Here is a 12,431-nt window from a genome sequence, read left to right as displayed (position 1 = left end):
ACCTACCTACCTAAACCATCTCGTTACCTCTGCGTCCCGCGTCCTAGACGCATAATTTTCCCGCCAGATACACAGTTCCAAATAATGTGTGTTTTTGGGACACAAGGAAATTTCTTTGTAAAAATAAATAAATAAATAAATAACTTTGTTAAATCTTTTTTTTTTCCAGCAACGAACGCAGTTTGAATCGCCGCCATTGTTGTTTTCATCTTGCATTAAGTAATCTCACGCGACGAGATTTCCGTTCTCGCGAGACGAGATTGGCGAGATCGGCCTTCACTTTGTGGAAAGCAGACGATTGCCAAGTTGTGTAACGTTAAAACAAGTGTTCTGAATAAGTGTTCCGAACAAGTCTTGCGAAAGTTTATTGCAGAGATATGAACTCAAAGACTGAACCATGGGATGAAATAAGAACCTATTTCTCTGCAAATCTTGTATGCCTGAATTATTTAAATTTTTGCAGCTTTTGTTTAGAAGAAATATACCTATTATCAATGTATATTGTTGTTGTTTGTGTTATTATCATATGCAATTGAATAAGTAGACCATTTCAGAATTCGAAATCTGGGACTCTCTAAATGCAGAATGGGACTCATACTTTTCTGATCAGTGGGTCCCTGGGACTTGCAGGGCTCAAACTGTAAAATTATCACTGTAAACCTGAATTTTTATTTGTCCTTTGTTGCTCCCCCCACTGACAGGACATGACCCAGCCGCAACTTCATTGAAAGATTGTGCAATTTCCTATTTTTCCTAAATATAAACTTCAAAAGGGATCATCTCGCTAATCTTACCACCCACCCAACCTCACTACTGTACGACAGCTCACCCCGCACACCCCGTGCTGGTTCAGTGGCCGGTCAGGAGAATTCAGGTGTATCAGAAGGGGGAAAGGGGGGGGAGAAGAGGCTTTTGTAATCCCTGGCAAACTGAGGGCCTAACCTATCACATTCTAACATTGTGAAATTCTAAAAGAACTTCAAAAGCATGTCCACTTTTGTTCAGGTCCAAAACCAAGTGGTGTCATTTTATGCGGTACAACATAAACAAGAAAAACCCTTTGACAAATCTTACATAAGCATATCATTGGAGGAAAAAGTGTTTTGTAACCGCTTAAAGAGGCACCATCTTGCCCCAGATCATGTTGTTTTCGTTTGGGTGGTCGACCAACACGTGTGTGCATGTACACGCCTGCTCGTGTGTACGTGCTCATGTGTACGTGCATAAGTCTCCATAAGGGGCAAAGCTCAATGGGAGAATCGTGACAAAGACAGCACAGCTGAGTTCTTTTTCCATTCCAGATGGAGTTTATCTTCGAAACGTATTTATAGCAACCACAGACAGAGATGTGCCAGTGATTACCAACCGGGAGAGATGATAATGGATGCTGGCCGCAAGATATTATCCAATATCATTTAAGTAGTCTGAAAATTATGAGTTAATATTATGTCATCTCCGCTCATCTATCTATGCCAGTAAAATAATAAGTCCTGGGTTTCTTTGATTATTTTTGTGGTCTGCAAATTTATTTTTTTGTGTGTCATGTACCCTGATGTGAAAATGGGTGCTGGCTCAGTAAAAGATGGGAAGCATGTTGGCAAGAATAGCCAAAATATATACTGTACAGCAAATTGTCTCTGGCATTCACTGGTCAGTAACTGAAACACAATTGTGGCTGTTTTCCGTTCAGAAGTCCTTGAAGATCCTTTAGCTGAAGTCATATAAACTCACCTGTCTCGATGATTTATACTGAGAGCCGGAAATATCTATGACCTTCCGTGTTTATGCTCACATATACTGTACAATACCCACAGAGGCCCTCCCAGCACCCTTAGTCACAAATTAAGCATTGTAACATGTTTATTATAAAAGAAGGAACAGCACCTTTAACAATTCGATTGATGTGGGTAACTCACGGCGACCTGAGAAATAGTGCGTGACTGTGTTACCACCCACAAAGATAAAAGTAGTCGCGTTCCGTGTGTGCGGCACAAGTAGTACGTGCGGCAAGCACGTCTGCCTTACAGTCAAACATCTGTGAATGTGTCGTATGATGAATGATTGATGGTGATCCGACCGGGGTGTACCTCACCTTTTGCCCAAAGTCAGCTGAGATAAGCTCTGGCGCGCCCTTGACCCTGCACACGATACAGGAAGGTGGTAGGAAAGGTGTTCCTGCATAAGCTCGAACTTTCTTTGAATTCTCGCACAGTTCCTTCACTTCATTTCAAATGCACTTTTTAGTTCCAGCATTTTAGCACACGCTTATTTTTCACATCATTCTTAAGACTCAATTTTGAGCTTCGAGTTGCTGCACGCCTCCCCCTTTAGTAAGCTTAGTTCTCACCTCGCGTGCAAAAGGCAGGTGGTTGTTTGTTCTGATAGACAGTAGCAAGTTAGACATCTCACACTGTTTCTTGGCTTATATCTTATCTGTGGTATTTTTTTAAAGGCCATGTGAAGCACTCACGCAAGCACCTGAGCGATACTCTAACGGATGATCTCAGGTAATGTGAGAAGAGAATGTGTTGGTTTGGGCGAGAATAAGCTTTGTACGTAGTTGCGTGTGAACCGCTGGCTCGTTGCCATAGGAGAGAATGAATTGGTTGCATAAGAACTCAAGTATGTTTGAATTTTGCACGACTGTGTCACAGATTGATAAATTGTAAGAACAAAATCATGTTTGTGAACATTAATATTGATTGATTGATTGATTGATTGATTGATTGATTGATACCCTGTGACTGGCTGGCAACCAGCTCAGGGTGTACCCCGCCTATTGCCCAAAGACAGCTGGGATAGGCGCCAGCATACCCACGACACTTGTGAGCTTTAGCGGATTAGAAAATGGATGGACAGATTTATATATATCTGATCAAATGCATACTGACATGCGTGTCAATGTCTAGTAGGAAAACAGCATCTAAATGCATTACGAACAATACAATAGAATACAATACATCTTTATTTATATAGCACTTCCACAATATCTGCAGCTGTAAGAAAGCGCTTTGCAGAACAGACTCTCCGTTCCGAGTACGCATCCTCTCTCCTCATCCTCAGCTCCAGCAGCTATCCATACAGCCGCACCAACGCAGACTGTCCGACAGCGCCAACATATTTGTTGAACAAAACGAGGCTGTGAAAAATGCTGACCATTCCAGGTGAAAAAAACACAAGCGCCCCTAAGCTGTAATTGGGTGACAGTCGAATAGCGCAGACATTCCCCACATCAAAATCAGTGCTGGTACACGCTGCCAAGAAGGCGCAACCATCAAGGACAGATTCTCCTTCGAATGTCGTGGCCAAAATGCTAAAAACAGTCCACAACAAACAGCATATGACAAAACAAAAGACAAAAACAACAAAAAAGCAGAGCTCTTGAAAAGGTCTTGCAGACAGCTGCCAACAATAGTGCCATCTTGAAACTAAATAACTTTATTAATTTTAATTATTATTAGAATAAAACTGAGCAAGGCTTATTTTTCTGCATGATTTTTTTTTACATTTCTTTAATTAGAATTTGTTTTTTTTTTAAATCTGGTCTGGTAGTCCAGTGGTTAGCACGTCGGCTTCACAGTGCAGAGGTACCGGGTTCGATTCCAGCTCCGGCCTCCCTGTGTGGAGTTTGCATGTTCTCCCCGGGCTTGCGTGGGTTTTCTCCGGGTGCTCCGGTTTCCTCCCACATTCCAAAAACATGCATGTCAGGCTGATTGGACGCTCTAAATTGTCCCTAGGTGTGAGTGTGTGCGTGGATGGTTGTTCGTCTCTGTGTGCCCTGCGATTGGCTGGCAACTGATTCAGGGTGTCCCCCGCCTACTGCCCGGGGATGGCTGGGATAGGCTCCAGCACCCCCCGCGACCCTAGTGAGGATCAAGCGGTTCGGAAAATGGATGGATGGATGGATGGTCTTGATGTACACGTTAAAAATCACAATGATATCAATACTACAATATTCAAAACCCATATCACACACACACACACACACATACATACATACATAGCGGGCCAGATCTGTTTCCTGGGGCTTGACTTTGACTCACAACTAAGTGTCGTAAAGGATGGTGGGATATTAGAATTGAACGTTGGATAATGGTCATTTTGGCTTATTAACGCCCTCAAGTGGATGTAAAATGAAAGTGCGATTTATTTACCCAAAAAAAACTACAATTCCCAGGTCAACAAGCGTCCATCCTATCACAGTTACTTCCGTAACTCACTGGAATGCTTCGCAATGGACGGTAACTCTGTAAAGGCTATATTATTTGACTTGGACAACACGCTCATTGAAACGAATCGGGCAGGCCATTTTGCGATACAAAAGGTGGATTTCCTCTGCTAAAAGTGTATTTTTGTTTCAATGCCAAGTGACTACCAATCTAACTTGTTTTGGACCGGACGGGTTGCGTTCAGATTCAGTGGGAAACACAAAACTCATCGCGGACAAATAATTTAACTTTCTACTACTCTTTCTTTTGCTCCCAATAATGAAGATGCCTTTTGTCATTCTTGTTCCATTCTTGTAGTCATTCTATTTAAATGTAAGGGTTCTAGTGCATTGTTACATAGATAACTATTAGTTTGCCATTTTATCAGATGCTGCTGCTTTTTCTTATGTTAATTAAAACATCACGTGATTGGGATTCTGTGGACCGATAATGAGTCTCATATGGAGGTCTAATTGTATGTTACGGTTATTGGATTATACTGTATTTTTAACTTGAATACTTCAAAAAAAATTCTGGACACTTTTGTGATTTACTTGCATGTTGTAATTAAAATGCTGTGTGTGACTTTTACAGACCTCTGAACTTTTGAAGACCTCACTGGCGATTGACGATGACACCATCCCCAACATTTGTGATAAGTTCAAGCAGAAACTTATGCACGAGAAGTTTGATCCTGCAGATGGCAGATCTATAGATGAGGTCCGAGTGGGTCACTGGGAAGACAGCATTAAGGAAAGTGTGGAGAGCCCTTCATCACCCTCTCTGGCAGCTCAGTGCTACTATCTGTGGAAGAATAGTCGACTGGAGCTGCTTAGTCTGTCCCCTGAGGTATCAAGTCTTCTGAAACAACTTCGGAGGAAATACAAGCTGCTGCTCCTGACCAACGGCAATACTCAAACACAAAGGGAGAAAGTGGAGGCAGTCGGTTGTGAAAACTTTTTTGATAGGATTGTAGTCGGCGGAGATCATGCTGAGCAGAAACCCTTCCCCTCCATCTTCAGATTGTGTTTTGACTTGCTGCAGGTGGAACCCCAGGATTGCATAATGGTTGGAGACTCACTGGACACTGACATCCAGGGAGGGGTCAATGCACAAGTACGTGCTACAGTTTGGATTAACAGTGCAGGTGTTGCTCTGCCTCTTGGTTCAGTGACACCTGACTATACGCTTTCCACCGTCTTGGACCTGGAAGACGTTTTGGCACAACTAAATCAGTGACAACCGCGGATATAAATTTTATAAATTGACCAAATGTCAACTCCATATTTTGTCAAATGGCTTTTTTTTTTGCCAAGGGTGTTCTGAAATATGAGAATAAAATGCATACCTACCGCTATCAATGTCATTGTGTCTTTTAAATGCCTTTGTCTACCACAGGCAGTAAGTGGATAGCAAGTTTAACGTCAATCCTAGATTCTTAAAAATGACAACGCACACACACCTCTCACTTGTAAGCGTCATCATGGATTATGACGTCACGTTCATGATCACATGGCATGACATCATAGAGTGGTTATGGTGCTGGATGTGCTCTTCTTGACACAAGGAAATAGTACTAAACAGGATTTTTTTATTAAGATTTATTTTTTTAAATATAAAAATCATAAAATGGCAATGGGTATCAACTCAAATATTCAACACTCACCAGATGAAACTGGTAGGTGATTATGTTCGTCGCATCCACTGTGAGCAAGTAATCATTTTTGAGTTTGACATGACCTTTGCATGCCCACTGTAATTGATAAGTCTATTGCCATTTGCAGATCAGAAGAAAAAAACTAAATCATTTGAAAAGCTACAGTCCAACATCCTGAGCAGTAAAACAAGTACCTACCTGGTTAAGGACTTAATTGGCGAAGGAAGCTTTGGTAAAGTTGCCCATTGTGAAAACTTAGGCACGTCGCAGAGCGTAGCCCTCAAAGTCCTTAAAACCAAGTCAAATGTGATATCCAAAATGGAGGTATAATATCCGACATCCACATGGAGTGATTACCCAATGAAGTGTTTAGAGGTCACACATTTGTTTTATTTTCTCCACAGATCAAAATACTTGAGATTGTCAGTGTTCTGGACCCGGTAAAGAAGAGCATTGTGAAGTTTATTGAAAACTTTGAGCATGAAGGGTATACGTGTTTGGCTTTTGAAATGCTAGACATGAGCCTTTTCGATTTTGTTGTCAAGAAACGGAAGAAGCCATTGTCTGTCAGTGAGATACGGCCGATTGCTCATCAGGTAAAGTGATCATTTAGTCATATCAGAGTTGTACTAAATATTGCATTTCTTGAAATTGTTGGATTTGCACAAATGTAAAATGCCGCTTTGAAATTGTGATGTGTTCAAGGATTGCGTCTGTGTTTATTTCCTCCCCTCACCATGAAGTTGCTTACAGCCTTTGAGGCCCTGAAAGGTATCCGAATCATTCACGCTGACCTGAAGCCTGATAACATCATGCTGGTGAACCATTCATGTGAGCCCTTCAGGGTTAAATTAATAGATTTTGGCTGCTCCCTCCAGACCTCTGCAGTGACCCTTGGAATGACCATACAGCCTATGGGGTACCGGTAGGTTTCATTCCGCTCAGTTTGTGTCCATTGAACCTCTAAGGTTGACCGCATTCATGGTTGATTTGTCCATATGATTTTAAGAAAAGTCATCCCATTGGCAATGGGAAATGAAGTACCGTATTGGCCCGAATATAAGACGGTCCTGATTATAAGACGACCCCCTCTTTTTCAAGACTCAAGTTTGAAAAAACACCTTTTGAACACCAAATTAATTTTTATACAGAAAATAATTACAGTACATCTGAAACAAATGATTCTAACAATATATTTGAGAGAAAAAGCATGTTATTTTGCCTCATTCAAATCTTAGTATCTGAACATTTAAATATGTAAACTAAAGTGCAATCACATTCGTGAATGAATGGCTTTTGGTTTTTGAAATGTAAATTACATCATAACTTCTCCTCAGCTGCCGGTTAACCTGGCCGATCTTTGACCCACTTTTCTCCAGATTGTCTCTACGTTTCTCCATTTTCTGTTATCTCTTCTATTATTTTCTTCCCTTTTCTTTCTTACCGCTATTTTTTATTTTTCTTCTTCGTGCTACCGCTATTTTTATTTTTATTCTTCGTGACAGAGGTTCACTTTGGCCTGGGGAGTCAAGTTCAGCATTCGCTTCAATGATATCTGGCGCCATTTAGCGTCATGAATGGGTATAATGTCTAGACCCCGAACATAAGACGACCCCCACTTTTTCAGTCTTATTTCAATGCAAAAAACACCGTCTTATATTCGGGCCAATACGGTATTCCATCCCAGGGTCAACCAAATTAACCTGTGTTTGACCTTGAAGAGGAGTTCTCGGACAGGTTCATTCGGTTGCAAACAAATACAGCGTATTATAGGACGAGAAGCAGTCCAAACTCAGTTCACTCTGTCATTTTAAAATTAAAAAAAAAAAAAAAAAAACAGGATTGACCTGAACAACATAATGCTAAGAGAATCAAAGCCATTGGTGCGGTTTGCATGTTATTGTACATGTTTAAACAACAAGTCATCTTTTTACTGTGTCAAAGAGGGTAATGCGCTTGGGAAGTTCCCTTGAAACGTAATTTGCTGTTGTCGGGTCAGTTCTGTTCATCTATCAATTTCTATTCCGCAAGTTCCCATTCGAGTCACAATTGGGCAGGAGTCTTTCCCAGCTGATTTTGGACAAGAGGCCGTGTACAACCTCGAATGGTCGCCAGTCAATCACAATTATCACTGCTGCAGAGCAATGTTTCATTTACAATATTATGAGTGTTTCACTCCCAAATCCATACAACATCCATCCATCCATTTTCAACACCGCTTATCCCGAAGAGGGTCACGGCAGTTGCTGGAGTCTAACACAGCTGGCTTGTGGCCAAAGGCGGACTAACCCCCAAAGCCACCAGTCAGTCACAAGGCACATATAAAAATGATCAACCATACACACCCACTGAGTGTGAACCGATGCCACACTGCCCGCACACAAGTCAGGCGGAGTGTACCACTACCCCATCAGCGATTCCATACAGCATATGTTGCTGTTTTGATTCTTGCGCCCACCGCTGACGAATGTCAGTGTAATGTGATTTGTTTTGATGCATTTCATTTGGCACAGATTCATTATTTACAGTATCGCATCGACTTTGTGTGCATTCAACTTTAGAGGTTCCACTGGATCTATCTGTTAACAAAGTGTTCAAAATGAAATTCAAATGTACTTGTTTCTGCTGGTCTTGCAAACAGAGCACCTGAGGTCACCCTTGGCCTCCCAATCTCTGAGCAAGTGGACATGTGGGGTCTTGGCTGTGCTCTCACTTTCTTGCACATTGGCCATCACCTTTTTGCAACCAATTGCGAGTACCAGATGGTAAACAAGACAGAACGTGTCACCTGTTCTTCCTGACATTCTGTAAAGCTATGAAGTAAGAGAATGCCCGATGACATCGAACGTGCTTTTGTCCCCCAAGATGAGAACCATCATACAAATACGAGGGCAGCCAGCCGACTCGCTCCTCTTAGCAGGCAAATACAGCCAGAAGTATTTCACCCACTTAAACTTTGAACAGTGGAAGCTAAAGGTAGTGATGCAAAACGGTCTTGAATTTTAAACATCTGTTTGAAAATGTTTTTTTTTGTTGTCCTAGACTCCAAATGAATATAAGCTTACGAATGGGGAAGAGACAAAAACATGGAAGATACGACTAAAATCTCTAGATGCCCTGAGAACTGTAAGTGGTCCATTTTTAAGAAAAAAGAACGAATGCATGACTACTCGAATTTGAAGAACTCTTTTCCAAAATGCTGAATGATGTTGGTGATAATTATTACTCATAAGAAAATTGACCAGTATGTTTAACAAATACTACTTTGTAATTTTAGTCCATTCAAACAATTCATTGCCTCTGTTTGAACATGTTCAGTAAAAGATAACAGTGTCCTCACACAGTAGAAAGACATGGCAGGGTCCATTTTTATCAATCAGTTGTTCTCGTTTTAGAAAAGAGCTCTTCATACTGTAGTCCATAACTGGATCAGCCATCTTTGTTTGACACTCAGCAGAGCCAAGAGGATGCAAAAGAGGTGCTCAGCGAATTTGAAGATCAGAATGAATTTGTTAGCTTTCTAAAAAGTCTTCTAAACATTCAAGCTGAGAGAAGAATTGCTCCGACGGAGGCGCTCAAACATCGCTATGTCTCTATGGCTCATCTGGTTCATGAGAGTCACACCAGCTCATAGTAAGTCAATTAAACGTATTACATGGATGAAACATGCGGTGAACCCTGTCAGGTTTCATGAAGAGCTTGTGAGATATATATATATATGTTTTTACATCTCTTCATGTTTCTCTTAGTTTAAAGGTAAAGACTAGTGCAATGGAAATGTATTCATGTTGCACTGAATTTTAAACCAAGAGTGCCAACTAGAGAAGTCACAAGTGCTTCATGACGCTTCATTTGTCACACAATGAAGCACTCTAAATCACAAAAGATAGCCCCGAAATGCATCATTGTGTGATAAGAAAACAACAACTTTTTCAGCAACTACTTTCTCAAAAGTCAAAAGGAAATTGAGATTGTATATTGGCCTGAATGGCTCCAATATGTGGTCTTTGTAGAAAAGCTTTTTCTCAAACCCATGACCTCTGCACTGTGAGGTAGATGTGCTCACCATTCACCACCGTGCCTCCCCGATTTCTCAGAATAATTAGGAAATAGATAAAGGTCAAGATGCAATGCCCCTTCTTGATAAATCTCTACCTCTTTAATTTTTCAAATAATCACTCAAACATTCCCAGAAAATAATACCGTCCCATCACTGGTGAGCTATTTTTGGAACAGGCTCACGGGCTACTGATGTGAGAGCGATCTGGTGCCTGCGGGCACCATGGTGGTGACCCCTGGTGTGGAGAATCGGTGAATGGCTAAAAATATACAAATACATTTGGTATGAATTTCCATATGATTTTCCCTCAAAGTACACAACAAAAAAGAACAACTTCTAAGAAAAAGTATGGAAAATCAATCATGTTGAGTGACAGAGGCAGCGAAATGATAAATTCTGGGGCCCTGTAGGCAATTACCTGTTGTGACCTCTCTGCCTCAAATGGTCATTGTTTCATCGTTGAAATATGTTGTTTGTTTCCAGGTTGCATTAGTGACTGGCTGCTCTTTTTCAGTGTGGACAACGCTTTTGATCAGATGCTGGTGTGCCCGATTGAAGGATTTGAAGAGGAGCTCATCTCAGACAGCGAGGATGACGACAGGCCTTCCTACAACCTCATTATGCACTCATCGTGCTCTTCTAATGGAACAGCAGACACGGGGCGTTGGAGCAGTAGTGACTCTTCTAACAAAACATCAGGAGATGATGGACAAACTGAGGAGACAGCACTGGAGTCAGTACAGGCTGATAGACAAACCGACCAGAACGTACAACAGAAGCACAACATTGAGAACATCCCGGTTTTTGTGTGCAGTGGTTGTGGAACCTTGTTTAGGAAGTAGATATCGACAACAGACTCATGAAGAAGAAAGTGTGTCCAATTAGTCTTATGTCTGGAAGCACATCAGAATCAGAATCAGAATCATCTTTATTGGCCAAGTATGTAGAACACACAAGGAATTTGTCTCCGGTATAACACGCTGCATTAGTATCATCGTAAACAACAAATCATTGAACCATTTTAGAGTAACCAGTAGCAGTATTTGTAGTTCAAGAAGAGTGACTATGTCAGTGACTGTTTAAGGAGTTAATGGCTAGAGGGAAGAAGCTGTTTAAGTGTCTACTGGATTTGGTGCGCATGGATCTGTAGCGTCTGCCTGAGGGGAGTAGCTGGAAAAGGTGGTGGGCAGGGTGCGGGGGATCCAGGAGGATTTTCCGTGCCCTTGTCTTGATTCTTGCAGTGTGCAAGTCCTCAAGAGTGGGTAGGGCGGTGCCAACGATTTTTTCCGCCGTCCTAACTGTCCGTTGAAGTCGGATTTTGTCCTTTTTTGTGGCAGCCCCAAACCAAACCGTGATGGAAGAACACAGGATTGATTCGATGACTGCCGTGTAGAACTGTCGTAGCACCTCCTGTGGCAGGCCATGCTTCCTCAGCAGCCTCAGGAAGTACATCCTCTGCCGGGCCCTTTTCAGGATGGAGATGGTGTTGACTTCCCACTTCATGTCCTGGGAGACTGTGATTCCCAGGAACTTGAATGTCTCGACGGTTGACACAGGGCAGTTGGATAGTGTGAGGGGCAACTGTGGAGAAGAATGTTTCCTGAAGTCCACGATCATCTCTACAGTCTTGAGCGTGTTCAGCCCGAGGTTGTGTCGGCTGCACCAGAGCTCCAGCTGCTCCACTTGTTGGCGGTACGCAGACTCGTCGCCGTCTTTGATGAGACCGATGACCGTGGTGTCGTCTGCGAACTTTATGAGTTTGACAGCTGGATCTGTTGAGGTGCAATCGTTTGTGTAGAGAGAGAAGAGCAGTGGAGAGAGGACACATCCCTGTGGGGCTCCAGTGCTGGACACACTTTCCTGATTTCTTCGGGAGAACAAATTCCCACTGCGAGCATTTCTAGTTGCTTTTCCTTGTTTGTTTGTTTGTTTGTTTATTTCCTCACTCAAAATCTGCCAGGACCTGAATGAGTCGAGACAACAGTATTAATAAAATTTATTTTTTTCTATTTTCAGCCACCTTGTAGCCTAACAAAGCAAGCTAACAATTATAACAACTCAAGTAATCACATTGGAAATTATATATTATGATAGGGTGATTATGAGGGTTCCTCATGGAACACATCAGTTAAAGTACAAAAAGTGTAGCTGTCCCATACTCGAGTCACTCAAGCAGTCTTTAAATGGTTGATTCCAATGAATTCACTCTAACTCCGGACATAAAGCCGTTAAATACCTCATTGTTATTTGAAAGTCACACAACTATTAAGTAACTGCTTTCACAAGAATATTGTAAGAAAAGTGAAAGAGTGGATATTGGCCTGATATCTTATGGCGAAGACATCTGGCTCTTTATCTTTTAAGAGTTTATTGATTATCAATCATATCTAATGAATAGGAAATCAAATGTATCCATCGATCCATTTTATAATCTTCTCATCCTCACGACGGTCGCGGGCCATAATCAAATGAATAGGATGGATAGTAAACGTGCATCATGTACCAC

At 41.7% G+C, this 12,431-nt stretch overlaps 2 protein-coding genes across 2 annotated transcripts; both read left to right on the top strand.

Annotated features, from left to right (window-relative positions):
* The first annotated feature begins 4,220 nt into the window (after window positions 1-4,220).
* nanp (N-acetylneuraminic acid phosphatase) lies at window positions 4,221-5,565 on the top strand. The gene is made up of 2 exons (XM_086122213.1): window positions 4,221-4,324; window positions 4,803-5,565. Exons 1-2 carry the CDS (start codon window positions 4,235-4,237, stop codon window positions 5,445-5,447), a joined length of 735 nt encoding a protein of 244 aa, XP_085978339.1. The 5' UTR covers window positions 4,221-4,234; the 3' UTR covers window positions 5,448-5,565.
* A 275-nt stretch (window positions 5,566-5,840) lies between these two features.
* On the top strand, window positions 5,841-10,767 carry LOC147199418 (homeodomain-interacting protein kinase 2-like). Its single transcript, XM_086122805.1, has 9 exons — window positions 5,841-5,886; window positions 5,993-6,189; window positions 6,270-6,461; window positions 6,609-6,790; window positions 8,507-8,630; window positions 8,731-8,841; window positions 8,908-8,991; window positions 9,323-9,498; window positions 10,440-10,767. The coding sequence occupies exons 1-9, from the start codon at window positions 5,844-5,846 to the stop codon at window positions 10,765-10,767; spliced, it is 1,437 nt and encodes a 478-aa protein (XP_085978931.1). The 5' UTR covers window positions 5,841-5,843.
* The last annotated feature ends 1,664 nt before the right edge of the window (window positions 10,768-12,431 follow it).

Source organism: Hippocampus guttulatus, chromosome 10 (assembly GCF_054856545.1).
Source record: "Hippocampus guttulatus isolate MCC_2025c chromosome 10, RoL_Hgut_1.0, whole genome shotgun sequence".
NCBI lineage: Eukaryota > Metazoa > Chordata > Actinopteri > Syngnathiformes > Syngnathidae > Hippocampus > Hippocampus guttulatus.
The sequence above is the reverse complement of the archived record's forward strand: the minus strand, read 5'-3'. Positions and strand labels throughout refer to the sequence as shown.

Excerpts from the sequence above, each read along its gene's own strand:
- LOC147199418 (XM_086122805.1), top strand. The coding sequence starts at position 5,844 with ATGGGTATCAACTCAAATATTCAACACTCACCAGATGAAACTG. Across the intron at positions 6,791-8,506 it reads ATACAGCCTATGGGGTACCG|AGCACCTGAGGTCACCCTTG; the intron begins GTAGGTTTCATT and ends TCTTGCAAACAG. Across the intron at positions 8,992-9,322 it reads CTCTAGATGCCCTGAGAACT|AGCCAAGAGGATGCAAAAGA; the intron begins GTAAGTGGTCCA and ends GACACTCAGCAG.
- nanp (XM_086122213.1), top strand. The coding sequence starts at position 4,235 with ATGGACGGTAACTCTGTAAAGGCTATATTATTTGACTTGGACAACACG. Across the intron at positions 4,325-4,802 it reads GCCATTTTGCGATACAAAAG|ACCTCTGAACTTTTGAAGAC; the intron begins GTGGATTTCCTC and ends TGACTTTTACAG.